At 41.5% G+C, this 26,103-nt stretch overlaps 1 protein-coding gene across 1 annotated transcript in view; it reads left to right on the forward strand.

Annotated features, from left to right (window-relative positions):
• Positions 1-26,103, forward strand: part of RUNX2 (RUNX family transcription factor 2) — a 222,206-nt gene that overhangs the window by 86,606 nt on the left and 109,497 nt on the right. The window contains exons 3-4 of the mRNA XM_008153225.3: positions 13,093-13,457; positions 22,072-22,228. Of these exons, the coding sequence (XP_008151447.2) occupies positions 13,093-13,457; positions 22,072-22,228 (522 nt within the window). The remainder of the gene's footprint in view (positions 1-13,092; positions 13,458-22,071; positions 22,229-26,103) is intronic.

Below are 26,103 nucleotides of genomic sequence, written 5' to 3' on the forward strand. Positions count from 1 at the left end.
TCTTTGAACACAAACATTTTAATTTTGATTAAGTCCAGTTTATCTAGTTTTTCTTGGTTGCTTGCCTCTTAGGTACCATATCTAAGAAACTACTGCCTAATAAACCACTTTAATCCATAGTTACAAAGATTTATACCTATGCTTTCTTATAAGAGATTTATAGTTTTAGTTTTTACATTTAAAACTTTGATCATTTTGAGTTACTTTTTGTATACGGTGTGAGGTAGAGATCTCACTTTATTCTTTTGTATATCGCATACCAGTTTTAGGCCGGTCACTTGTCTGTCCTCCCTTACCATGTCCTGCTTGTGTATTTTAGGGAATTACTTTTCTCGGGCTTCCTTAACAACTGGCTCTCAGGTCGTGTCAGCCAATGGAGGCACTAGTGGAAGCTTGGAGGACAGGTGTAGAGGGGAAGCCAGAAAATTTCTTTCCTTCTTATTCAGTCTCAGGTAGTGTCTTCAGCAGTTGCTGCATTGCCTCTGTGGCTCCATGTTATACTAAATAACTCTCCTCTCTGTGGTTCCCAGATCCTCAGTGTGGTCCCACCATGCTTCTGGCTCCTAGGTGGCCCTCCCTGCTTTCTGAGTTATGATAACAAAACCTACTGGTAGTGTTCCTATGGTTCTGGGTGGAAGTAACTCCAGATGTTGCTAACCTGTGAACAGCTTCATATCCCCTGTTGACTTCCAAGCTCTTCTATAGCCTGTTAAATTCCCTCTGTTAAAAAGAATAATACCTGGAAATGTTTCTGTTTTCTTCATTGGATTTGACTGATAAAACATCTAGCATTTTTCATTGTATGTTAAAATACTTGCCAAAGATGTAATTTCCACTGTGTTGTAATTATTAACTTTTACAAGTAAAACATATATCACTCAGATGTATTCAGTTCAAGCTAACTACTATAGTGATATGAGACCACCTTCATCCATTTAAAATATACATGATCAAGATCCTCATCAGTTAAAAGTTTTACATTGTTTTTCTTTGTTAAATATATTTTATTGATTTTTTTTTTTTTTACAGAGAGGGAGAGGGATAGAGAGTTAGAAATATTGATGAGAGAGAAACATTGATCAGCTGCCTCCTGCACACCCCCCACTGGGGATGTGCCTGCAGCCAAGGTACATGCCCTTGACTAGAATTGAACCTGGGACCCTTCAGTCCGCAGGCTGATGCTCTATCCACTGAGCCAAACCAGCCAAGGCTACATTATTTTTTAAATCCCACTTCTATTCCACTTCCAAAAAAGTATCTTAATATAATGTAATCTTATGCTTTAAAGTCTAGACTATTTCACAGCAGCAAAAATAAGTATATATGATTAGAAATGTTAAATTTTCTAAGTCCATAAGTTTCTGTTAAAATACCTCTTCTGGTTAGAGGTATTATAATTGCCATAGTATATAATTTATGAAAACAATATAAGTACATTATAATCTTTATTGCTAATTATTGAATATAAAAGTTAAACTTTTTTGGAAAATGTATCTAAGGATTTGAGTAAAGTGGTGCTTTTGGTGTCTTGATTAATGGAGGTTCTGTGTGGCAGCCAGGAGATTTTTTAATGACCTGGGGTAGTGCACAATAGGGGAAAAAGTTGGCCAGGAGGTATTATTTCTTTTGGTAAGTGGGAAAAGGGAAATATAAAGAAAGAAAATGACAAGAACAGGCACGTTCCCAGGCAGATCACTTTTAGGAAGAAGTATATGTGATTTTGAGGATTTGGAAATTAATTCTTAAAACTATCTGTGCTCCTGAAAGTTTTCATGTCCTGTTACACAGATACATGCAACCCAGAATTCTGTGGGAAATTACCTTGATGCAATGGTAAGAACACTAAGGCAAGCTATTTGTCACTGAACGAAAGGCTTACAGACCAAATTAAGTTTCTCCAATAGAGCAATTTATTGAATTAATTGAAAACAAAAGGAGAAGCAAGGGGATAAATACTTAAGTGTAGATAAATACACTTAGGATAGGGTGCAAGCAAGGTGGAAGGATTACAAAGTTCATAGGTATCATCTCTTTCTCTGATGCATCAGCCTTCCCCCAATGGTATAGCTGTAGTTGAGGTTTGTGCCAGAGAGCTCTGTTGAAGACAGATGTCTAGAACCAATACACACTTAAACTTATGGCACACTAGAACACAGCTGTAGCTTGCAAATTAGATTACTGAACAGCTATAGATCTTATTGAGCAGAACACACATGGGCCATAATGTCATCAATGGGATGCCAATTTAAAGATCTTAGTAGTATCGAGTCCCTCAGATGTACTTAGTGTATTATGAAGATTTGATGTTCTTAGTCCTTCTATGCCTTCCAATTGATGTTAAGCATACATGTGCTCTACTTCCTTTATGTCACACATGTCTCACAAGCTACTTGCTTCTGTATTTATCCCCCTTTTTGGAATGAATATTCTTCAAAAACATTTTTAATGTTTTTATTGATTTCAGAAAGAGGAAGGGAGAGGGAGAGAGCGATATAAACATCAATGATGAGAGAGAATCATCAATCAGCTGCCTCCTGGGCGCCCTCCTACTGGGAGCCCTGACAGGGGACTCAAACATGACCTCCTGGTTCATGGGTCAATGCTGAACCACTGAGCCACACCAGCCAGGCTGGACTGAATATTCTCAAATAATACAGTAAACCACATTACACAGGGTTTCAAGACCGCCACTATACCACAAGTGCTGAGATATTGATCCCTGAGCACTGAGGGCACAGTGTGGGCTGAGGTGGCTGGAGCTGGTCTCTCTTGCTTCCAAGTACAAGTCTCTCATTTCTTCACTCCTGTATGACACAAAGTATTGTCATTCTCCAGGTCTTTCATAATTAGATAGTTACTTAGGTGTGGAATCGCAAAGTCACAGAGCATATGCAACTTCAATTTTACTAGATAATGTCAAATTATTATCCCAAGTCTTTTCCCCCAATCCACATTTTCAATAAAATACAAGAAAGTTCCATGGCTCCACATACTCATCAATATTTGATAATTTCAGACAGAGCCATAAAATGTAATAACATGAAAAGTTTTACTTTAAAGGACAAAAAATTCAGGTCAAAATAGAATTTTAAGTAAGTTTATTTATTCATTGACTCATTTAAACAAATATTTGTAAGCACTTTTGTATCCTATGCATTATGCTAAGTGCTGAGGATAAAAAAGGAAATAAAAACAATTACTGACCTCAAGGAACTTGCACTCTATTTTGGCCAAGACCTGAATTAACAGAAAAAGAACTGTATCGGCAGAGGAAAGAACACTGGCCAAGTAAAAGCTTTTTTTCTTTTTCTCTCTTTTTACAATATCTTATGTTTTTCCCACTATGGTGTAAGTTCACCTTTACAGAGGCACCAGTGGGGATTGTCTCTTATAAGCCTCTTGAAAAGATTTGATAATAAAATCCATTAATTTATTTAAAGAATCTAATTAATTTAACACCAAAGATATACTTGTGGAAATGAAAAATAACAAGCTTTAAATGTATTGTGCTTGCAACATATTTTATTTAAATAAAATTGAAGATCTAAAATGGAATCAAACAACAATGAACTTTGCCTTTTAAAAGTGACGTACTAAGAACCATATGATCTGTATTTTTGTTGTCAAAGAGTGATAACCAGGTGCACACCACACACACACACACACACACACACACACAATTACCCGTACACATTACTGAAGGCCAAACTCTTCTGTTTTATCTGCTATTGAAACCTCAGTTAGGTACCGAAAGTTAAGTGTTCTTTTGTGGAATAATATGGACTTATTTCAACTTGTGTTTACATTTAGTAATAGATTTTTAAAAAGTAAAAATAATAACGAAGCAGGGAGGTTAGGAATCACTCTGTAAATTCTGTATATCCCCAGCACTAGGGCTGAGCCAGGAGTAGGATGAAATGAATTGAGGTACCGGCCTTGGGTGCAAAATTTAAAAGGGGTTCCAGGAAGCTCATTATTTAAGATAACATTTCAATGCAATATTCTTAAAAATCTAATTTTATATCAAAAGATCCCTGGTGAACAAAGTATCAAAACTTTAAATAAAGACAGGATGTGACCCTGCACTTATACAATTCTTTTGCCTCACCTTTCTACCGGCTCTGCTCTGCCCAGAGAAACTTCCATTCGACTCTCCTGTTCAGACCGAGGAGGGCAATGAGCTGGAACAGTGGGACAAGGCCCAAGAGCATGGCCTCCAGAAGCAGCCTGAACATTCTCCCTCTTGTAAATGTGTCCAAAGCAGTAATCACCGCACCAGGGCCCTCTGTGACCCAGCTATAAGTAGTCTAGCCAACTTTATTTCCTGACTACATTAAAATATTCCCTTCCAGACAGGATGGTCCCTTTAATGTTCCAACAAATTTTTTTCCACGTTGATAGCTCAGTATTTTCTAAAAATACTTCAAAGACTTTAAATCTGGTCATAAGCAATACTTAAATAAATTTAGGAGACAATGTATTCTAGGTTCTTTCTATGGAGACTCAAGATGCATATGGCATATTAAAGGCTTGGAGAAAATTAGCAATGCTAAGTCTATTTATTTTGTTTAATCCAATATTTTACTGATTTATTTTACTGTAGAGCCATAGCATTGCCTAGTCTCTGACTTCAAGTATAATAAGGCAAAATCATCTAATCCTGCTCTCCCTCCTGTCCTGAGTGGTAGTAGCATTTTGCTTCTCTGATCCTGCAAGATAGCTATCCACTTCCCTGACCCTGGCTTTTTATCAGATCTAGGTATGGATCAGCTCTGGAATTCTTGCATATGGTTTTATTTATATTTCTTTTAATAGAAGTTTTGACGATGAGTTTTCATGGACGATGTCAAAAGGACTTGGGGGTTGGGGATGATATTGATCAATTTTATCTCTAATCTCTGCCTACAACTTTTTCTCTTAAGAATATATGTCTTCTCAGTATATAGCTATTATATCTATCACATAGAGATAAATCATTTAATAGGTGTGATGTAGTGTTGGAAATGCTTACCTTATAATGATCCAAATAAAGTGGCCCAACATGGAAACCAACGTGAATATGAACATCTTAGCGGCCAGATCTTTGAAGGAGGTCATCTATAGCATTACCCGTTTGGGAACAATGAGGAAAAAGACCACACAGTAATTTGAACAAGGAAAGCTCATATAAAGAATTATTGACCATATCAAGGAATTGGAGTAGGAAAGAGTTGGTCAGGAAGAAGTAAAGAGAACTCTAAAGACTCCAGGATTAAGAGCATCCACTACAGACAGGGCTGAAATAGAGCAACCGAAGGATGAGAAACAGACCCTGTTGGGAGAGCAGAGCCTCAGCTCTCCATGGCAGAAGTTGCATTGGTGGAACTTGCTAGATATCTGCCCTATAGGGTGCTGGGGAAAGCTGTTCCCAAGTAGGTTTCTCACCAGAGGCACACTGCTGCAAAACAGCCAAAGGTGGGGTGGGGGTGCTGGGGGAAGCTGTGCATGGCAGGGCCTGGCACTAGCGAGGCTCCTGCTGCAGAGCTGGCTTCCCTGGAGAAGCTCCTTGTGCTGGGCTGTAGAAGCCTGTTGCTTCTGAATAGAGGGGAACCAGGAAGCAAACCCCTTTCCTTCTGCCATGTTTCTCTAATGCCCCCTACTGACTAAATGTCAATGCCAACTGGTAAAGAGAAATACTTAAAGGGCCCAGATCCATTTTCTCAGAGCAGGTAAATAAGATGAATCTGGATCCAAGAGGCAATTAGTTGGCAAACTGGAACACCTAGGAAAATGATCTGGAAGGAAAATAATGACTTACAGGATTGTGATTAAGGAATAGATCCCGCCCAACAAAAAGATAATTCATTTGAAGTCAAAGAAGAGAAAAGAGTCATTGCTTATAGAACTTGATCATGGCTAGATGGGAAGAAGAAAGTTCTTGCTCTGAGAAAAGCTTAGAAGCTTGGTGCAGGTAAGCACGGGGCGGGGTGTGTGTGTGTGAGGAGAGGGCGTGGAGGGGTATCCTGGAGGAAGAGTTTCTGAATATGAAATGCAAAGGAGGGAAACACTTAGGATGGTTCCTTGGAACTACATCCCCTAGAACTAATAGGACCAAGCTGGCTTTTTGGTATTTTATTTGTTTTCTCTTCTATTTTTCCTTCTTTTCTAGTTTGTAATTCAAATTTCTCATACTGTGCAAATTCTGATTTTGTCTTTGTTAGGTGAATTGAGAGTATTATGATTTACATTTCTCACCCTGATGGCAAGGTGTAAGGTGTGATGAATAGTTCAGGCCACCATCCCAAAGTCTAGTGAAGCTTTAGAACTCTGAGTAGTGGGATTACAATTAGATAGCACCTTCCTTGATGCCTTATGAAAGCACATCCAAAAAGGATGGTTAGATTACTTCAGGAAACCTATAATTTTAGGATATTCTTAAATGTTTCATCAAAATATATTAACTTCTGCATTTCATATTCCACTACTTCTCAAAGGTCACTGCTACCACCACAGGACAATTGCCAACACCAAAATACCCAACGGCTGCCTTGGGAAAATTGGTCTTATTTCTCTGACCCGTGGGTAATAAATTAGAACCTTTAAAAAAATCTTTCCATTAGCTTTATTTTTTTTTTCTTTTTAAATTTTATCTTTATTGTTTAAAGTATTACAGATGTCCCTTTTTTCTCCACATTGACCCCCCCCCTCCCAAATTACAGCCTTTTAAGAAATTACATAGGTCCTTCAGGTAAATAGGATGTAATTTAGTAAGTTGGTCTTTTAGTCAAACACGACATATGTCATTTTAGTCAGTGCCATTCCTGAAGACCAATTTGACAGGTGCTCCATAAACGTGGTTCTGAAAGATCACATGTCGAATGTCAGCCTTTTTATGACAACGCCGAGCTCTCTTATAAATGCCTGGAAATGGCCCATGGGGATGCTAACCAGAACAACAAGGCAAGGTTTACAATGCTAAGCCCTCCAATACAAACATTTCATCTCTTGTTACAGCCATGCAAATTATTATAGGTCCATTGACAAAGGGAAAAGTTTACCGAGCTTAAAACAAATCAGACAGTATTTAACTGTATAAAAAATTAAAATGGAAAACATGTCAGAAGGCTTTGGGATCACTTAGCTTATTAAGCTAACTGTCTGAAAAGTATATATAGGACTTGTGAAAATATTGTATTCCAGAAAATTCTTGGTAAGCTTGTTTATGCTTCTTGTGTAATCAATCTGTAAAACAGATGGAGCAAACCCATGAAAACTTTACCTGTTTTTTTCATGTTCAGACTACATGAAAGTTTTTTCATCTTTTCTCATCTATGCAGTTAATGTGCTCCCACTATGAAGGGCAATGGGAATGCTGACATACAGAGACCTATAAGACAACTATCCCCCCCTCATTTTATTTATTTATTTTTAAAATTTATCTTTATTGTTGAAGGTATTACAGATGTCCCCCTTTTTTCTCCATTCTAGCACTTCCACCACCCCCCCTCCCTGGGCCTTCACCACACTATGGTCTGTGTCCATAGGTTATGCATATAAGTTCTTTGGCTAATTAATCTCTTCCCACCCACCCCAGCCTTCTCAAGGAGCTCATGAAAAAGCACTCCTCATTCTTTTCTGTCTGTTTTGGCACATCCAAAATTATTAATTGAAAAATATTAGTCTACGTGATTAATGTTTTACACAGAAAAGAGTAAGTTAAATGATGTATTTTTAATTTTTTGAGAACTAATCTGGACCTCATACACACTCCATCCCAATATCTTCTCTTAATAGCTACTCCTTTCTGCTGTCCCATTCTGCCCCCATCCTTTCACTTTAGGGCCTGGCTAACTTTTTCTATAAAAAAACAGATATCAAATATTTTAGGCTTTACAGGCCATACAATCTTTGTCACAACTATACAATTATGCTGTATTAGGTGAAGGCAGCTACAGACAATACATAAACACATAAATATAGCTATGTTCCAATAAAATATTATTTATGGACATTGAAATATGAATTTTATATCATTTTCAAGTCTCATATTCTTCTTCTTTTAATATTTCCCTAGTATTTTAAAATATAAAAATCATTCTTAACTAGTGTGCCAAACAAAAATGGACATTAGGCCAGATTTGGCCCGTGAGCTGTATGCAGTATGACAACTCCTGGTGTGCTGGCAGTACTACTTCTTCAAGGGCGAGGTATCCTTAATTCAATCACCGTCCAAAGGAAAACTCTCCAAAGATGGTTCTGTTTATAACGTTTTCCAATATTACACCTAAAAACTTTAGGGATCATAAATATGTCCATGGTTTTCTACTGAACATCTGAAAAGGTTATCCAACTTTAGCTGGTCCATTGAAAACAATTTTAAGATTTTACAGTGACTTTTTCACTTTTCTTTTCTTTTATATCCTCACTGAGGATATGTTCTTTTCATTGATTCTAGAGAGAGAGGAAGGGAGAGGGGAGAGAGAGAGAGAGAGAAACATTGATGTGTCAATGTATGAGAGAGAAACATCCATCAGTTGCCTCCCATAAGCGCCCCAACCAGGATGGAACCCATAACCTGGATATGTGTTCTGACCAGGAATCTAATCCAAGACCCTTCAAAGCATGAGACCACTTAGCTACACCAGCCAGGGCAACATTTTCACTTTTCATCAAGAAAAAGTATATATAAAATAATGAGTAGGGGTTAGAAGATGAAACCTGAATGAAAGAAGCATGGGTTTTGTTCCTAGTTTAGGGATTCAGTTCTTCGACTAAATAGCTTGATCATTTCACATCTCATGTACCAAATGTTGTTACTAAACAGTGATATTAAGAGTTAAAAGACATGAAGGGGAAATGTATGCTGTATCTTCTAGAGTAGCCACATTTTCAGAAAAAATATGTATATTCTTTTTTTATGTCACAACCTACCACAGAGAAGATACATATTTCTGAAGAGGAATCTAGTGGTTGATTTGTTCCAAATACTTTGGGGTGAAGAAAAATCTAAACCCGAGTGAGATAATGCAAAGTACAGCACAAAATACTCAGATGTAAAATGTCAACGTTTTCCTGTGTGCCTACTATTACCAGGAGAGGTTTGGGTGAGGGGTCTGTAAAAATATTTTCTTCCTTTAAGTACAATGCTCTGAGCCAAGACATCATCAGTTCCAGGCCCAGTCAGTTCCAGTTGAAAGTGTGAATGTTCAGCAAGAGGACATTTTGGAAGAAGACTGAAAATCTGCTGTGCCAGATACCTGAAATGCTGGGAGGGTATTTGGTGGAAAATTTCATTTCCACATTATAAATAACTGTAGGATATTTGAAGGGATCCAAGACTAGTAACTTCCAAGAGCTGCTTGTATTAGTTCCACTGAAATGTGAAGTGGAGGGAGGAAGGCTTTAAAGGTGAATTACCAGATATGATTAATTAAAACAAATAAGTTACCATTGATTAAATTGCCCTAAAAAATCCCTAGTCAGAGTCCTCAACCACTGAGGCCTGCCTATCTTGCTGTCCACCAAGTAAAACAAAGGACAAAACAGCGACTGAGCAAGAGGTAAAGCCCCCCCCCCCCCTCAAATGCTTATTGAAATCCAAAGAGCTCTAGAATATCTCATTCAAAAAAGCCTCGTTTGGTTGCCCATCACTGAAATATTAATTATTACTTAGCGTCTTCAAATTTTCTGGGAGTTCCCCGTTCTGTGGACTTCCTGAGATAAGGACAATCCCAGATAAGGTGGCATATCACCTACTATGGTAGTTACTGCATTTCTGTCTCCCTTTGACCACAGAAATAATCCACTTCCTGTGACTTATTCCCTCCTTTGCAGCCGCCACATCTTTAACCAAATACAGAACAGGTCAGAAATCTTTGTTAGACAGTGGTATAACGTGCCCCAAATAAAGCGGCCCGGCTAAAAGGCAAAAAGGCGAGAGAAAAAAAAAAATCACCCACGTGTATGAGTTGTGTGTGTATTTAAGAGTGCCAGTGTGTGGCTGTCCCAGCGTGTGTGTGCGAGTGCTTGTGAGAGGGTGTAAGGTGGGAGAGTGACGGCTGCAGCCTCGTCTTCAGGATTCTTCCTGCGGGGTGAGCCGCTTCCCTTCGCAGGTTGGCTGCCGGGGCCGGGGCGCACGCTGCCCTGGTGCGCGCAGGCGGCGCGGTGCCCGGGGTTAGAGCTCTCCCCTGTGACCGAAAAGATAATTAAAAATCGCACGCGCTGGAGACAGCTTCGCTCCTCGCTGCGCCAGTTCGTCTCACGCCCTGCGGCCCGGAGGCCGGTGGACCCGGGCTGCTGTCCTAGTGGGTGGCACGGAAAGCCTCTCGAAGTCTAGGAGGGTGGCTGGCGGGCCTGGGAAGGCCGAGGGGTCTGGAGGGACGAGGCCAGGAGACTCGCGTCTGTGGGGGGTATTTTGGGGAGAGGCGCGAGCGTGGAGGGAAAAAAAGTGGGAATGGGAAATGCGGACGAGGGAGGCGTGGAGTTGTGAATGGAGAAAGGGGATGTAAAATTAAATCGAAGAGGCAGGGCAGAGTGGTGTCCCCCTGAACCCCCATCCTTACCCCGGTGAGGATGCACGCCTAGCCACCCTCCCCCTTTCCACCGCTCCCGCGCCTGAAAGCCCCTGTATGGGCGGCGCATCTCTTTATCGAGGCCAGTCCTGGGGTCTAAGTCACGCGACGACAGCCCTCCAAGGCCATCTTGCGCTTGTAATGGGTTCTAGAATCTGTGACAGGCTCCAGGTCCCCTCTTCCGTGCCGCCCTCCCCCCCCCCCCCATTCTCTCGAGGCCCCTCCAAAGGCGCAGACCCCAGCGCAGGCTCAGCGCGGGGACGCAGCGCTTTGACAACCCAGAGGGAGGGTCGTGGCCGGTCGCTACCCGGGTGAGAGAGGCGTTTATGCTGAGCAATAAAAACACCAATTCATGGGTAGTCAATTGTTTTAAATAAGATTGGGGGGGGGGTGGATATTTATCAACTACCTTGCTTCCTTAATACTACTCCGAGTTGGAGGCATTCTAATTTCTCATTTATTTATAAAATCACTTATTACGGTGTCAGCTCCCCTAGTAGGAATCTCTGACACTTTGACAACTGATGATTCTTTTTGCAAGCACGTTTTCCAAAAGCTTTGGGAGGTTTAAAGGAGTTTGACAGCAAGCGAGGAACGTAGCTGTACGCAACGTGGAGGGCAACCGGCCTGGTGCCCCCTTCTTAGGGGCGCAAAAGCCTCAAGCGGATTTCCAGGCTTTTGCGGGCGCCGCACATTGTTTTATTTGTTTTGAAGGCTCCGAGTTTGAGGCTGGTCGCAGACACCCACGTGCCTCTGACTCTCATCAGCGTAATGATTGCCTCAGCCAGAGCCGTGTCTATATAAACCACAAAAACCTAATCATTAGAAATCCCAGCCTCCAAAAACCACATTTTAGGTAAAACTGCCGCTTTCCCCCCCGTGCTCCCTCATCCTCTCGACCACAACTTTTTGGGGGATCCAAAGTCGCTTTTTAAACCCACATTGGGAAATAAATACATAAATAAATAGCCATCGAAGCATTTTGAATATTTTATTTTGTGTTTTTACTTTTTTTTTTTTTTTTGCCTGGGAATGGTGGGAAAGAAAGTTAAGACATTAATTTTAGATGCAGAATCGACTTAATAAAAGATGAAATGGATGGAAAACTGCTGGAGTTGCTCCCCAGCGAGGGTTTTTGCAACTTATTTTAATCACCGGGATGACAGTTTTCCAGTCTTTAAAAAAAAAACACTCATCCTTGTTCTCTAGGAACAAGTTTGAATATAGAGGAAAAAAAAAACTGTCCAGCCACCCACTTGAGTTTCTAAAACTATTTTGACGCGTGCACCCCCGCCCCCATTTTTCGTGTCACTTAAAACAAAAAAACACCCAAACCCTGCAAAATCTTCTCCCCTTCTCCCCCCCCCCCCCACCGGGAGCCACTCAGGCAGAGGTGGGGGTGGGGTGGGGGAAGGGTGACGAGTGCTGAGAAGTCAGCACAGACACTCAAGAATTTTCCTTCCTCCTCTCCTGAAGTTACAACGAAAAATACCGACAGTCAGATCAGCCCGCAGCTCTCTGGCGTCTCAGCTTCAACCTCGTCGGACCGAGAGGGGGTTCCTTGCCCTGGTGGCGGGGGAGGCGGGGAGAAGCCAGAGGACGCGACCAGGCGAGATCCCTCAAGACGCGGGCGCCTCTCGGCTTCGGAAGCTGCTGCGCTCGGCGTTCCGGGGGCTCCTTCGCGCGGCCGGCGGGCGGCGGCAGCGGCTGCGATTCGAGTGCGAATGCTCAAGATCCGCTGCCCCGAGTTCCGCCGCCCGAGACTTACCTCCTGGCACCTCGAAGCGCGAGGGTCAGGGGAGCTTTGCAAGTAGCAGGAGGGAGTGGACGCAAGGAGGTGGCGGTGAGAGGGAGAGAAGAGAAGGGGAAGGAAGGAGCGGAGCCGGGGAGCCTGGCTGGCCGCCGCCGCCGCGGGAGGAATCTGAGCGTGCAGCCGGCGCGGGGGGAGCGGCGGCCGCGCGGAGGAGGCGGCGGCAGCAGCCGGAGCCCGCGGGCGGCGGCGCGGGCGCCTGCAGCTGGGTCGCTGCGCGCGGTGCGGCGCGGCAGTGGCGGGCAGCGCTGGACTATGCCGGTCCCGGGGCTGGATTGAAACCGCTCGGCTCCACCGCTGGACTCAAACTGGGAGGGGGCGCCAGCGCACCCAGGACGCTGTGCCCAAGAGAGACCCCACTCCGAGCTGCAAACTAAAGCCACCCCCCCCGCCACCCCCACCTCCCCGGGTCAAACACATTCCCGCACCCGGTCGCAGCTGCCACCCCGGGTGTTCCAAAGGCTCTGGCAAAGATCTGCGCCTCCCGGGTCTCCCCACCCGCCAACCTGATTGCACCGCATCGCTACCGCTGGCCCCCCGTCAGACTTCGCCTGGCAGTCGGCTTCAACGAACTTGATTTCTCACCTCCTGAGCCCCATCACCTCCATCCTCATTCCCCCGTCTCGCCTCCACCCCCCCCAATTTCCTCCTCCTCGCCCCTCATTTCCACCCTCCTCCCCCTCCCCCGGCCACTTCGCTAACTTGTGGCTGTTGTGATGCGTATTCCCGTAGATCCGAGCACCAGCCGGCGCTTCAGCCCCCCCTCCAGCAGCCTGCAGCCCGGCAAGATGAGCGACGTGAGCCCGGTGGTGGCTGCGCAGCAGCAACAGCAGCAGCAGCAGCAGCAGCAGCAGCAGCAGCAGCAGCAGCAGCAGCAGCAGCAGCAGCAGCAGGAGGCGGCGGCGGCGGCGGCGGCAGCGGCGGCGGCGGCGGCGGCGGCGGTGCCCCGGTTGCGGCCGCCGCACGACAACCGCACCATGGTGGAGATCATAGCTGACCTCCCGGCCGAGCTCGTCCGCACCGACAGCCCCAACTTCCTGTGCTCCGTGCTGCCCTCGCATTGGCGTTGCAACAAGACCCTGCCCGTGGCCTTCAAGGTAAGAAGCTGCGGCTGCTCCCCGCCCCCGGCCGGGCGCCGCGGGACCTGCCGGCCGGCGTCTCCTGGACCACTGGGGCCCCGGGCCCGGATAGGGTCTAAGGCCTCGCCCACCTTAGAGGCTCAGACCCGGGGGACCCCGGATGGCCCTTTTCCTCCGGATCTCCCAGCGGGCTTGGGCGCAGTGACCCCGCACAGATCCTTCTCTCTCCCACCTGTGCCCGCAGCCACCACCGCAGTCCTTGTCCCCTCTTATCTGTTCATCGACCCCTCGAGCCTCCTGGGCAACGTCCTAACCCACTCCTCTGAGCCGTCTCCCCTCCCCCAAGAGCCTCCAGGTGCCCACTCTTTGCGTCGCCACCCCGCCCCCATTTCCCAGGGGTGAGGATCCCCGACACATCCCCCCCGATCCCCGCGTCTTCCTCCCAGGGCATCCCGGCCGGCCCCTCCCGGGATTCCTCGCGTCCGGCCGGTCTAGGAGTCCCAGATCCGATCCGCTAAGTCTCAGCGGCCCCGGCCCATCCCGGGCTCGGGAAGCGTGTTCCTGGGGTGACGGCTCCAGGAGTTTGCGCCCAGGGCGGGGCGCCCGCCGCGGCGCGTGGGCCGCGGTCCCGGTGCCCAGGAGGGTCGCAGGAAAACCTCGGACTCCAGGAGCATGTGAGGTGGGAGACGGGACGCGGGTATTTGCTCGGCTTGCAGACTCGCGCCAGTTCCCTTTCCCGGGAGGAAGGCGGGGCCGCCGGGGTCGCAGCGCGCCCCGAGGCGGGGGAGCCCGGGAATCGCGGGCGCTGGACCCTCGAGTGCGGGAGGCGCGGGCCAGCTGAGGGGGCGGGGGCTCGGGCCGCCTCTTCCCGCCGGGACTTCGCTCCCGCCTCGCCCAGCCCGGCGGGGACCAGGGAAACCTGTGAGATGCCTTCCGTTTGCCAGCCTTGAACTCGGAGGTGACATTTTGCGGATTTTGTCTTATTACTTCTAAAGGACGTGGATGCCGAAGCTCCCTCCTGTCTCTGTAAGGTCGTGGGAGGCTCGGGCGGGTGGCCTGGGTGCAGAGGGAGTGGTCCCGGGGTTTGGGAGCGCCCTCCGCGGCCTCCTCCGCCGCCGGGCCGTTAGTTTGAGGGCGGGTGTCCGAAGCGGGTGTCGCCGGCATCGGCTCGGCGGGTTGAGGGTGTAGGGTCCAGAACAGCAGCCTGATGGGTGTCACTAAAGCGACCCCAATTGCTAAGGCAGCCCTCGCCTGGGGGAGACGCGGAGCCCCTAGGGCGGAGCTGGGTTGAAGGGAAGCGGGTTCCTGGGCAGTCGCGGGACTAGACGCCGGGATGGAGGGGGCCGGTGGAGCCCTACGCGGGGAAGAGCCTCCGAAAGCCGCTTCTGGCCCCATCTAGCCTGGACCCTTGGGCTCTGGGATCTAAGGAGAGCAGGGTAGCTAGGTGATGGGGTAAGGGTAAAAAAGGAGGAATCATGCCAGATTCTTCACTGTGGACCCTGGGGCCAAACTCCCAAGGCCACTGGCAGTTCCCAGTTGTTGATCGCCCCCATCCTCCCCCGTCCCTCCAGGCATCAGTTCAGATTCCATGTGTGGGTGGGGTGGAAAGAGAGGAGTCCAGGTCAATTAGAGCTGGTTATCTCCCTAGGTCTTATATCAGAACAGAAATCAGAGTGAACTGTTATGGAAAGGGGTTGCTGCATTCTGGGGCAAGTTTCATTTTGCACTTGGCTCAAGAAATGTATGTGTGTGTTTTTTAACCGTCCCCTTTCTCCTTTTATAAACCACCCATTTTGTAGGTTGTTTTCTTATTGAAAAGCTCAGAATATTGTAGAAATTTAAATTTCTGTACAGGAGGTATCTTCTACAATGTTCGTCGTCCAAGGGTCCAGAACTTTCTAATTAGCCTTTATTTCCAGCCCTCTTCCCCCCCCCAAAAAAAACCCCAAACCCCCCCCCAAAAAAACCTGTATAATAAGCATATATGTTGTTTATACAATGCCACAAGTCAGGATACGTGAAAATTTAAGGATAAGTACCTGCATTTTTAAAGATAACATTTAGATGTTTGATGGTCTGCATTCCGTTCGTTCTGCCAAACATGTTTAGGTGTAACTGTTTTGAACTATTCTTTCATATTTATGATGCTGAATTGATTTTGAACTACAGTATTTTAGATGGAAAGGGTGTTTTTGGCATACAGATAGGATGCAACTTAGTTTGACCTATTCTCAGATTTTGGTGGCACGTAGGGCTCTGTGCCACCACCTTTTAAAAATGATTTTGAAAAGAAATTGCTTTCTTTGCTATTAATCATATTTATTGTTACTTAGGGTGATTTTACTTGTAATCAGCAAACAAAGCCATAGATAACACATGACCACACTAAAATAAATATTAAATACATATTAACTGAAAAAGAAATTGAGTTAACCTAAAACGTGAACTCCCATACCTGTGTTTAACAGAATTCAAATAGTAGGTAATAGCTGAGATCCACTTAATATAAGTCTTGTCTCTGCTGAAAAGGATGTGTAGATATTTGGAACATCCAGATATAGGCAACAATTTCTGTTTTCATCTGAATGTTAGTAACAACACACTCATTATCTTTTGAGATGAGCCTGAGAGCAGTAGACTTTTCACACTTGCAACAAAACCAAATACATCTGTAATGAAGAAATAACAAGACGAAGTCCCAGTTTTAAAAGTGATGAGAACAATTTGGCTATGATAGAGCCATGTACCAAGTATATTATAGTGTTATTGGGTAGATAACAGGTAAAGACTATATCTTAAAACACACAGAGAACTGAATGTGTTGAGAAATCTGATATTCAAATCAATACAATATTTATTGAGCCTGTATTTTATGTCTGTGACATTGAGCTCACCACTGTAGAGAATCAGATATGAATTCAATGAACTGTGTTTTGATATGTTAATTTAAAATAGTGCTTCAAAGTGATATTAACAATGTACTGTATTAAGTCCTAAGTAAACTGTTAGTGTTATCCATCTGATCTTGTTTAGGGATTATACAAGAATACTTAATTCGTTTATACTCAACTGCAGCATACTTTAAAATATATAAATTTGTTTATAAGCACTGTATTTTTAACAAAGTTCTGCAGTTTTGAAACGTTCAGTCCTCCCAGGTGTCAAGGAAATGGAAATAAATATTTTTAACATTTCTTTCAGGTGTATCTCACCGAAAGCTTAAAATAGTTAAGACATACTATTAGAGGATCCCAGGCCTTTCTGTCCTTGAAATTCTAGTGACAAAAAAGCAGTTTGCAAATTCATCACTTTAGTTAATGGTCAGATAGAAAAGAGAGAGTAAGTCAACCCTGCATCCAGTAGCACCCTTGCAGTTAGAGGTCTGTCAGCATTTCCACCATGAAGCCTGGTGTTCAGGGTCCATAACTCAGTTGCTTTAAATAGCTTCAAGCTGAAACACTGTGCAGAAATTTTAAGTCCAGATGTATATTTTAAAACTATAGTAAGCGCCCAGCTATTGCGCTGTTTTAAGTTAGAGAACGTTGCACTATATATTTACCAGTATCATATGTTTTTCTGGCAACGTTAAAGAAAACACATTTTTAGATATATGATCTATTACTCATAGTTAATTCTGTATGCTTAATGATAGCTTTCAGTATTTGTCATAAGTAGGGTTTCAAAATGATGGAGCAATGGGCTGAAAATGATTTTTTTTTACATCATTGGCCTATTTTCAGAAACAAATATGCAACTAATAAATATTTGACACTAGTGAGTTGTATTTTCCTTACATATTTAATGATCAGATTTTTATGTTTGTGTCTTTTTAATATAATTGTACCTAAACAAAGAAAAACAGGTTATTAAACTAGTTAATACCTTATTAAGCCTACCATGAGCTGTTATGCAAAATTATGTAAATCACAATAGATTTCAAGTTGTGTGAAGATAGACACATATTTGTGTTATGCCTTTAAATACAATCCAGTTATTTAAAGTTAAAAATGTTAGGGTTGAATATATAAAACTTATTGGTAAAGTAATTGAAATAAAAACTTTTAGATGGAAAACAAATATTAGAAAACTTACATTTGAAAACAGGCATGACAAGATATCTTTCATTATATTTTCCCTTTGTCATTACTATGTTTGTATCCTTTCAAAAATTTTTCAAAATATCCATTGTTAGATGATCTAAACCAGCTTAAAACATGGCACATATATTCTTGGTTTAAATTGGAATAATTTTAATCTATTTTCTCTTTGACATTTATTCTAAAAATTATGGAATGATACTTTATGTTGTATTTACTTTTTTCTCTACAATTCAATGGGTGTTCCTAAATTCTGGGTTAAACTTGAAAAATTAACTGTAATATTTGTGACAGTTTTTGATAGTTTAAAGTTATTTTTAAATAATTACCATAGGATTAAAATTTTTTCTTGTTGCAACTATTTCCTTACCTTGCTTTTATTCCAAAGAAAGATTTGATCATATTCTATCTTAAAAAATAATTATATTTCAATTTTGCTGCAAGTACAACATGCCAGATCATATTGGTCTGTAAGAGTAATTGATTAGTTAAGACTAGACTTCTGTTCATGGAAATGTAATGGGCAATTTTTATTTCCGTATAATAAGACCACAAAAACAATTTTAAGAGTCTGAGTTAATTCTCTATTGCTCCTCTTTCAAAGTAATTTACAGATTTAGTCATAAGGAATCTCATACAAAATTTCAGTAGTGTTTCTAGAGTTAAATAAATATCCTTTATTTTGTACAAGCTGCACATCATGTGATTTAAATACTGGTTATAGTGAGGTGTGCTAAATAAAGGAACTTCTTTCTCAAGTCTGAAATGTCAGGACGTAAAATTACTTCTCTTTCCCATGAAGTCTCTTGCATTTGTAGATTTTATGTTTCATAAACACTTAAAAACGTAGTTGTTAAGGTTTCATCACAAATTATTTTTGTAGAACAGAACTTTTGTATTGGGGAGCACGGAAACAAATTTTAATGTGTGCTTACTCCTAACTAGTTAAGGAGCAATTTTTGCCTGCTCTCTCTCTGCCCCTTAAAATGTTTTCCATTGCTTGGGTTTGGTACAGATGAAATGTGCAAAAATTTCTCGATTCTTTTGGTTTTCTTTTAGATAAACATAGTTGAAAATCTTCAAGGGAAAAGTTTTAGCTTCAGAAATCTACTATAAAAAATCTCAAACATATAATTTCGCTTCTGACTGATATAAACTCAAATATAGCACTCCCTTCCCCCTTTTCCCTCAGAAAAACATTAGGCAATGTGATTTGGTAGCGTATATAGCAGAAAAAAATAACCCAATATATTTAACCATTAAAATAGAGTTCAACTATAACAGGAAAAGTTGTCACTATATCATTTTAGTTAGCATTTTTTTAATGCCAAGTTCTAAACATCATAGAAGACTCACAATTTGTGATTACTTATTTGTTTTCTTATTAAATATAATACGTAAGACATACCAGTGTTTAATATGGTCATTATTATGCTGCTTAAGCAAAGTAAAATGGATTTATGTATTTCACTCTTAGGGATCTTTTCTTTCATATTTTCCCATATTGAATCAATTTTCCTTTTCTTCTAACTAAAAAAAAAAAAAACCCATTATGTTAAAAATATGCAGTAAAATAATAATGTCCCAGAGCTCTTGAAAATCTTCATATCGGGGCAGATTTCTTTACTTTCTTCTGAAATTTAGCCAGACTGGAGTGAAACCCATCAGCAGTTATCCTTTATCTTTCAACAGCAACAAAAAACATCCCAGGACATGAAGACTTACATATTCAATAGAATCCTTTAAGGATGCTCACAAGTAAAAGCCTATATTTACCACATAGCAGACTTGGAATAGAAGTGAGCCTCCTCATCTTACAAAAAGTACATCATTATAATTACACTCTATACTTATATAGTTTCTTCTACATTTTACAGACTTAAAAAAGTTATTTCCAATTTATATTGGAAAACTGTGGTTCCTGGAGATGAAGTGACTTGTATGAGATCATAGCAGAGGTGGGAAAAAAGTGGGGCCTCTTGAGTTTTGGTGCATTCATTCTCTTCTAAACAGTACAACTTTTCTGCCTTCATTAATACACTTACTGGTTTCATATTTATTTTGACATAGAATGCCACACACACAGCAGGTGTTAAAACGCAATATGCTGAGTGTAAAAAAATGTCAAACATTGAGATGAATCCTGGCAAACATAGTCAATTATTTCAGTATTTTCAAATGTTCACATTTTTGGCATTGTGAGTTTGAAAAATTGAAAAGCACATTGCCCCCATCAGCAATACAGCATCACCTAGATCAGTGGTCGGCAAACTGCGGCTCGCGAGCCACATGCGGCTCTTTGGCCCCTTGAGTGTGGCTCTTCCACAAAATACCACGGCCTGGGCGAGTCTATTTTGAAGAAGTGGCGTTAGAAGAAGTTTAAGTGTAAAAAATTTGGCTCTCAAAAGAAATTTCAATTGTTGTATTGTTGATATTTGGCTCTGTTGACTAAATGAGTTTGCCGACCACTGACCTAGATAGTCGGTAGCCACTTGAGGCACTAGATCAAGTATGCAGGGAGGAAGTCATGTTCTCAAGGCATTTACCCTTGACCTGGGACTCTTCTCAGATTGAAGAGAGTAACCATATACTATGAGTAAAGGATCTTTGGCATGATTCCTCCTCCTCTGGGATGGAAAAAGTTGTCAGAAAACTAGTTTGGAACAAGGGCACATGGCCTCTAGTGAGGCATGCTGACTCAACCTTTAACTGGGTCTCTCTCGTAGAGTTTTATCTGGTAGCCTCACAGACTGTTGGCTGTGGGACATGATGCTTTTTTTGGAGCTCTTTAGTTTGTTGATTTCAAAGATATTTATCAAACACTTACTATTTGCCAAGCAGTTTTGGGAATTGGGCATAGCACTGAACAAGACAGATAAAGGCCCTTCCCTCTTGTAGTTTTCAACCTAATATAAATCTGGACTTCTAGGAGTGAGTCTCAGTTTGGGGCTAGTATATCAAAAGGAGTAGATAAATTATTAATATATGCACATTGAAATGAGGATTGTTTGAGCAAGGTGGAATGCTGTGGAAGTGGGCTTTGCAATGTAAGGAAAGCTCTAGGATTTTAAACTGAATAACAAAGTGCTAAAGAAGGAATGGAATTGAAAAATAGCCTAAGAAAAAAGTATGGGTAAAAAAAAAATATTGACAAGTTAATTTTCCCCCTCCCTCCTCCCCTTGTCTGGAGCAGAGGGTAGAGTAAAGGAGTATTGGGTTAGGGTTCATGGGTAGGGGAAATTAAGCCCCAAAGTATAGTTACAGTGTCTGTTTTATCATAGTCTGAGAAATCTGCTTTGATGAGAGCAAGTATAAGTTGTATTGGGAGCAGGGAATTAAATGCTTAGGTTTGCCTTACAGAAATCTTGACAAAGGAGAAGAGAGTAGCACTAAAAGTAGGAGAAAAGAGGAATGGGATATTTGCCAAACAGGCACGCACGTATGGCTGTTAATGTCAGAGAGTGAGGAAGAGATGGAAATAATCTGGTTATAGGATCCTGGAAGTTAGTTGAGAGAAAGGGCATTATCAAGGGTCAGTGTCCTGGTAATGGATTAAGAGTATTGTGTTTTATACGTGACAGCAAGGCTCTGCACCGGCATTCCCTTACCAGGCTCCATGTTAATCCGAGGCACCCATTTGGAAGTTAGCTGACCCCGGTTAAAAGTGTGATCCCTAGCCTTGGAGCAGTGAAAATGTTTATTAGCCTCAAAGACTGATTATGCTGGGTCCTTATTTGCCTGATTAATCTGCCAAAGGTTAACTGTTGAAGGTTAAGGAGGCAAATGTGTCATTCCAAGATGTCAGATGGGAAAAAGACAGAACACAAGTATTTTTTTCTGTATATACCACTCATTTGTCAGTCATCATTATCAGCCTGTTTTATGTCTTGATGCTGGACCTAGACTTGATGCTTCTTGGTGACTTTGTATATCCCACTGAATCCTAGCAGAGTGGACATTTAGTAACTGTTTGCAGTATGATTGACAGTAAGTAAATCTAACCCAAAGCAAGGAGATGAAATGTAGTCCTGGATACCACACCATGCTTAGGCTTCCATATAGTCAGGAGCTCCAAGGTTTCGCCTAAACGTCTTCTCCCATAGAGCTGACCAGACTTTCCTTTTTAAGCCTGTGCCCGGGATGAGACCACACCTCAGGCTGCTCCTGGCTGCAGACAGGCGATGCCTTAATATGCACAATGCAATCTGCAGATGGGGCATCAGCCTTCCTCCTGTGGCATGATTCCTATGGACAACCTAACATGGGGATTTAATAAAAAAGTACATATATTCAGTGAAGAATGCAGCAACAAATGAAGGGAACTTTTGCCTGCCTTTGAAATGGGTGGATCCTGAAACATTGGTCTGTTTGAAGTGGCATCCTAACCCACATGCAGATGCTTCACTTCTGTCTGCCATTACGGGACTAGAGCACTAAGTCCTGATAAAACACATCATTTGCCATGAGCACGTATTCTCAGTTTTTAAGCTTTCCTGATGTGCCATTATTGCTGCTGTGTTTCCTATTTTATGTAGGTGGTAGCCCTTGGAGAGGTACCAGATGGGACTGTGGTTACTGTCATGGCGGGTAACGATGAAAATTATTCTGCTGAGCTCCGAAATGCCTCTGCTGTTATGAAAAACCAAGTAGCAAGGTTCAACGATCTGAGATTTGTGGGCCGGAGTGGACGAGGTAGGTCTCTGATTTTTAATATTGGTAATGGAATAAACACATTAGGGTCCTCTGATGACATGTAGACTAGTCTGTATACAAATCAGCACCCTCTTCTACTGAACTGAATTATTGAAGGTTTTACTTAAATATGTCCAGATGAAGCGGAGTGTTTTTCTGAGTACTCAGGCCTTTTTCATTTGTTTTATGATATTGAATATTCAAACAAGGTTTTCAGAGAACTCTTTCCTAATTTCATTGGGTGTGAGCACAGAAGGTGGAGAGAAGAACAGTTGGAGGTTCAAGCTATGAATTATGAGGAGCCAAATAACTGAGTAAATTTAGTGGCAAAGGGGAAAGAAAAAGGAATGCATTGGATCAATTTCCTGATAATATCAGTTTTGCTCTAAGTGGTAGCAAGGACAGTTGGTATACTGCACTTCACTTGTCATATATGTTACCTCTGTATGAGTTAATTTATTCTTATAATAAAACTCTATTTAAAAATCAAAGTTTTTTTTTAACAAAAGGCTTTTCATTTGAATAAATGCATAATGTGTTACTTGTGTTAGAATGACTATATAGTTGCCTAGACAGATGAATGATCAGGACTTGAAATATTTCCACATTATTTAAGGGTTTACACCATCTGAATGCTAATATTCAAATATTAGGAATCCTTTAAAAAGATCATAAAATAGAAAATAATCCCTTTTAGGTTTTTTTATAGCTATTTTATAGGAATGTTTTTTAAAAAGTCTCTAAGGAAACTGATTTTTGGCTTTACTTATTGTACTGAGAGACTTTTAATAGTCATTCTTTAGAAGTATTATGTTCATTTATTTATTTATTGAATCTAATATTTCCATTTTAAGTATTTCAATAATAAGAGAGAAAATAGACCACTTTAGGATTAAGGTGAAATAAATTATAAAGACCTATAGAATTACTCCAACCCAGGTTTGAATTAGGAAATGAGAAGCATCAATTTTTAAACTATGTTCAGTAATTGCTCTTTAGTTTGGATCAGATGTCAAATTATTACCATTGTAAAAACTTGATAAGGGAAATTCAAGCAAGACTGTTTCCGATGAGTAGTTTTAGTTTACTTTCTAGGAACAGGGCCAAGAAGTTGTACTTTTTAACTTAAAATAAAATGATGCATGCTAATGAGATACTGTCACTGAAAGGTTGTTTGAAATGAAATGAGGCTCAGGGCCTATGGTAGAATCAAAATTAAAGGGGTTATTTCTGCATCAGGGTTAGTTTACTTTCATTAAAAAAGAAAAAGACACATCCTCTCTCACTATTGACTGATTAGGTGTGAAGTGCGTACGTGTATGTATTCATTCTTTTTTTTTTTTTCTCTCTCTCTCAGCTATTGGTGCAGGTCCACAGCACCATTAAGCTTCTTTTTTTCTAGTAAGAATCAAGAAAGATTTGAACATGATGACATACCTGTATGCTCTGAAGTACATTGTTCTTCTTATGTAATATTACTTTGTTGTTAACTAGAGTAATGAATTTTAGTATCTAAAAGATTGGGCATTGTACTTTATTTCACTTTACAGATTCAAGCTAGTGTTTTCATTTATCTTGCTTTTGTATTATGTAGATGCTGCATAACTTTTCTCTGATCAATTTGAGTAGAAACTATGGCAAAGTGATAGTGTACTTTGTAAACCCTCAACATATTTATTTAAGGAACTTCAAAGAGAAACAAAGGGTGTGCACTGTTTTACTATATTGGCTTTCTGAGTTTTGGCTGGTTTCCCAAATAGCAATTTTTATATTTAAAAAAAAAAAAAAAAGACAGACTTAACTGCTTGCAGACTTTTCACGCATGGAAGATGAAGAAAGCTTCTTTTGATGAAGTGTAATTATGTCCAAACAGAGCTGACCCCCTCCCCCTATATTTCTTATGATCTTAACTGAAGAAAGTAGGATTTTTCCTTTGAAGCAGCCGGGACTTGGTGGAGGATCTGAAATGCTACAGTCTGCTGCCAGAGGCAGGATGGAGAAATTGGTCCAGACTTGTCTTCGAGACTTAGATGGGGAGTGGGGGGAGCGGGTGGAGAGAGAAAGAAAAATTGATTTATCACTAATAGTAGATTTTTATATCAGTACATTAACATTATATGAAAGGAAACAGTAATATCAAGCTGAAATGAAGAGTGAAATAGGACAGAGAACATTGATAAGAGGTACCACTCTTTGTAAAAAAAAAGAAGAAAGGGTCAGTTTTTCGGTGTCAGGAAGCTCTTTAACCTGCCTGTGTACCTGTCCTGCTTTCTAACAGACTCTTTCTATCGTCCTCTTTGATTTTCACACTTCTGTATTTCTCTTAAGTCATTAAGTCTGCATCAGCATGCTGCTACCACTGTTATTTTCCCCCAGCTATTTAAAAATTTCTCCTTTCAGTAGCATTTGAAAAATAACACCAAGTTCCTCAAATTATTGTAGTTTTTCTTTTCACGGGTAGAAATAAAAACTCTCAGAAATTGAAAACCAGTTTTGGATTTATCAAGGCGTCATATCACTACTTACTTTGGCTTTATGGGTTATCTCATGACCACAACTTCTGGAAGTGCTTTGGAATAAAAGTAGAACATCAGTGAAACCTGCATGCAGTTACGAGTGGCTTACGTGTTCTCATTGTCTTTCCCCTTTTTAGCCTTTATATTTTAAACAGAGGAATGTAAGATGCCTTGGGTCCTTAAGCTTTCTTGGTGTGCTTCCTCACTTTGGACATCAAGCACGCTGCTTTTAATTACAAGCATTTTAAAAAGCACCTATGGTATACAGAGCCTGGGACTCTGTCAATTTAGGCTGCAATTCCAGCTTACAGTCTCAGCCCTCCTGGCTGACTGTTCCCGACAGCCCCTCAGGTTAGGTTGGAATTGTCTCTTAATGGCAGGTCCTATGTTTATCTTAGAAAAAAAATATATGAATGATACAGTAAGAGCCTGCATTTTAAAGTAGGAGGAGCCTGAGTTTTTATCATTTATGGAAAATGATAAAAAATGGGATTTGGAAAAAGGTTGTTTTTTTTAACCTTTAAGGAAAGAATAAATACTCACATAAACATTTGACTTAGCAAATGTATTATTATTTTTATGGTAAGGTGAAGAACCAATCACCTAGTTGGGTGGTAGTGTCTGGAGCATTACATTCATGTTCTTCCCGAAGGAGCAAAAAGAAGTAGAAAGAACCTCCTTGATTTTTGTTTTAGTTGTTAAAGTACATCTTGATCCTTAGGATTTGATTTTAGAAGACAGTAGTTTTATCAAATACTCATTTCCTCCCCGCAAACCCACTTCTTTTTAAAAGAGGTCTTCATAGAAAACGGGTTCCACGTTGAACATTTAGATGCTTTATACTTACAGAGTGAATTCTGTATTTGGCTTTTGTCCCTCCATGAGGTGTTTCTCTGAATTCGGGGTAAGCATCAGTGACATCTAACATCCTATGTAAGTTCCAAAGGTCTCAAATGGAAATGTTCTCAGAACCAGTTTAGATAACTTCATGGACAGTAGCTCTAGCAGGTTATTTACAGACATTAAAGACACTTGATATATTGAGATTAGCCAGGGATGACAACTACCTTCCAAGAGATGCAGTTCTGACTCACAACCATTGCTATAACCCAGGATGGCATCTTTTTATGGTTTCGTGTAAATTAACTTTCGGCCTAGGGATTCAGCCTGTTCACTCCTCCGGACAGATCTTCCCATTGTTTTGAGGTCCTGACCTGGATCCAGTGGCTTTCTATTCAACTTTCTAATCTTGATTTCTGTGGGTTTTGAGTTTTCTGTAACTAGTTTAGACTCCTGGCTGTCTTATTCTTCTGGTTAGTTTTAATGTATATAATAAATCCTGTTCTCTAATGAGATAAT

This window comes from Eptesicus fuscus, chromosome 10 (genome assembly GCF_027574615.1).
Source record: "Eptesicus fuscus isolate TK198812 chromosome 10, DD_ASM_mEF_20220401, whole genome shotgun sequence".
NCBI classification, from domain to species: Eukaryota; Metazoa; Chordata; class Mammalia; order Chiroptera; family Vespertilionidae; genus Eptesicus; species Eptesicus fuscus.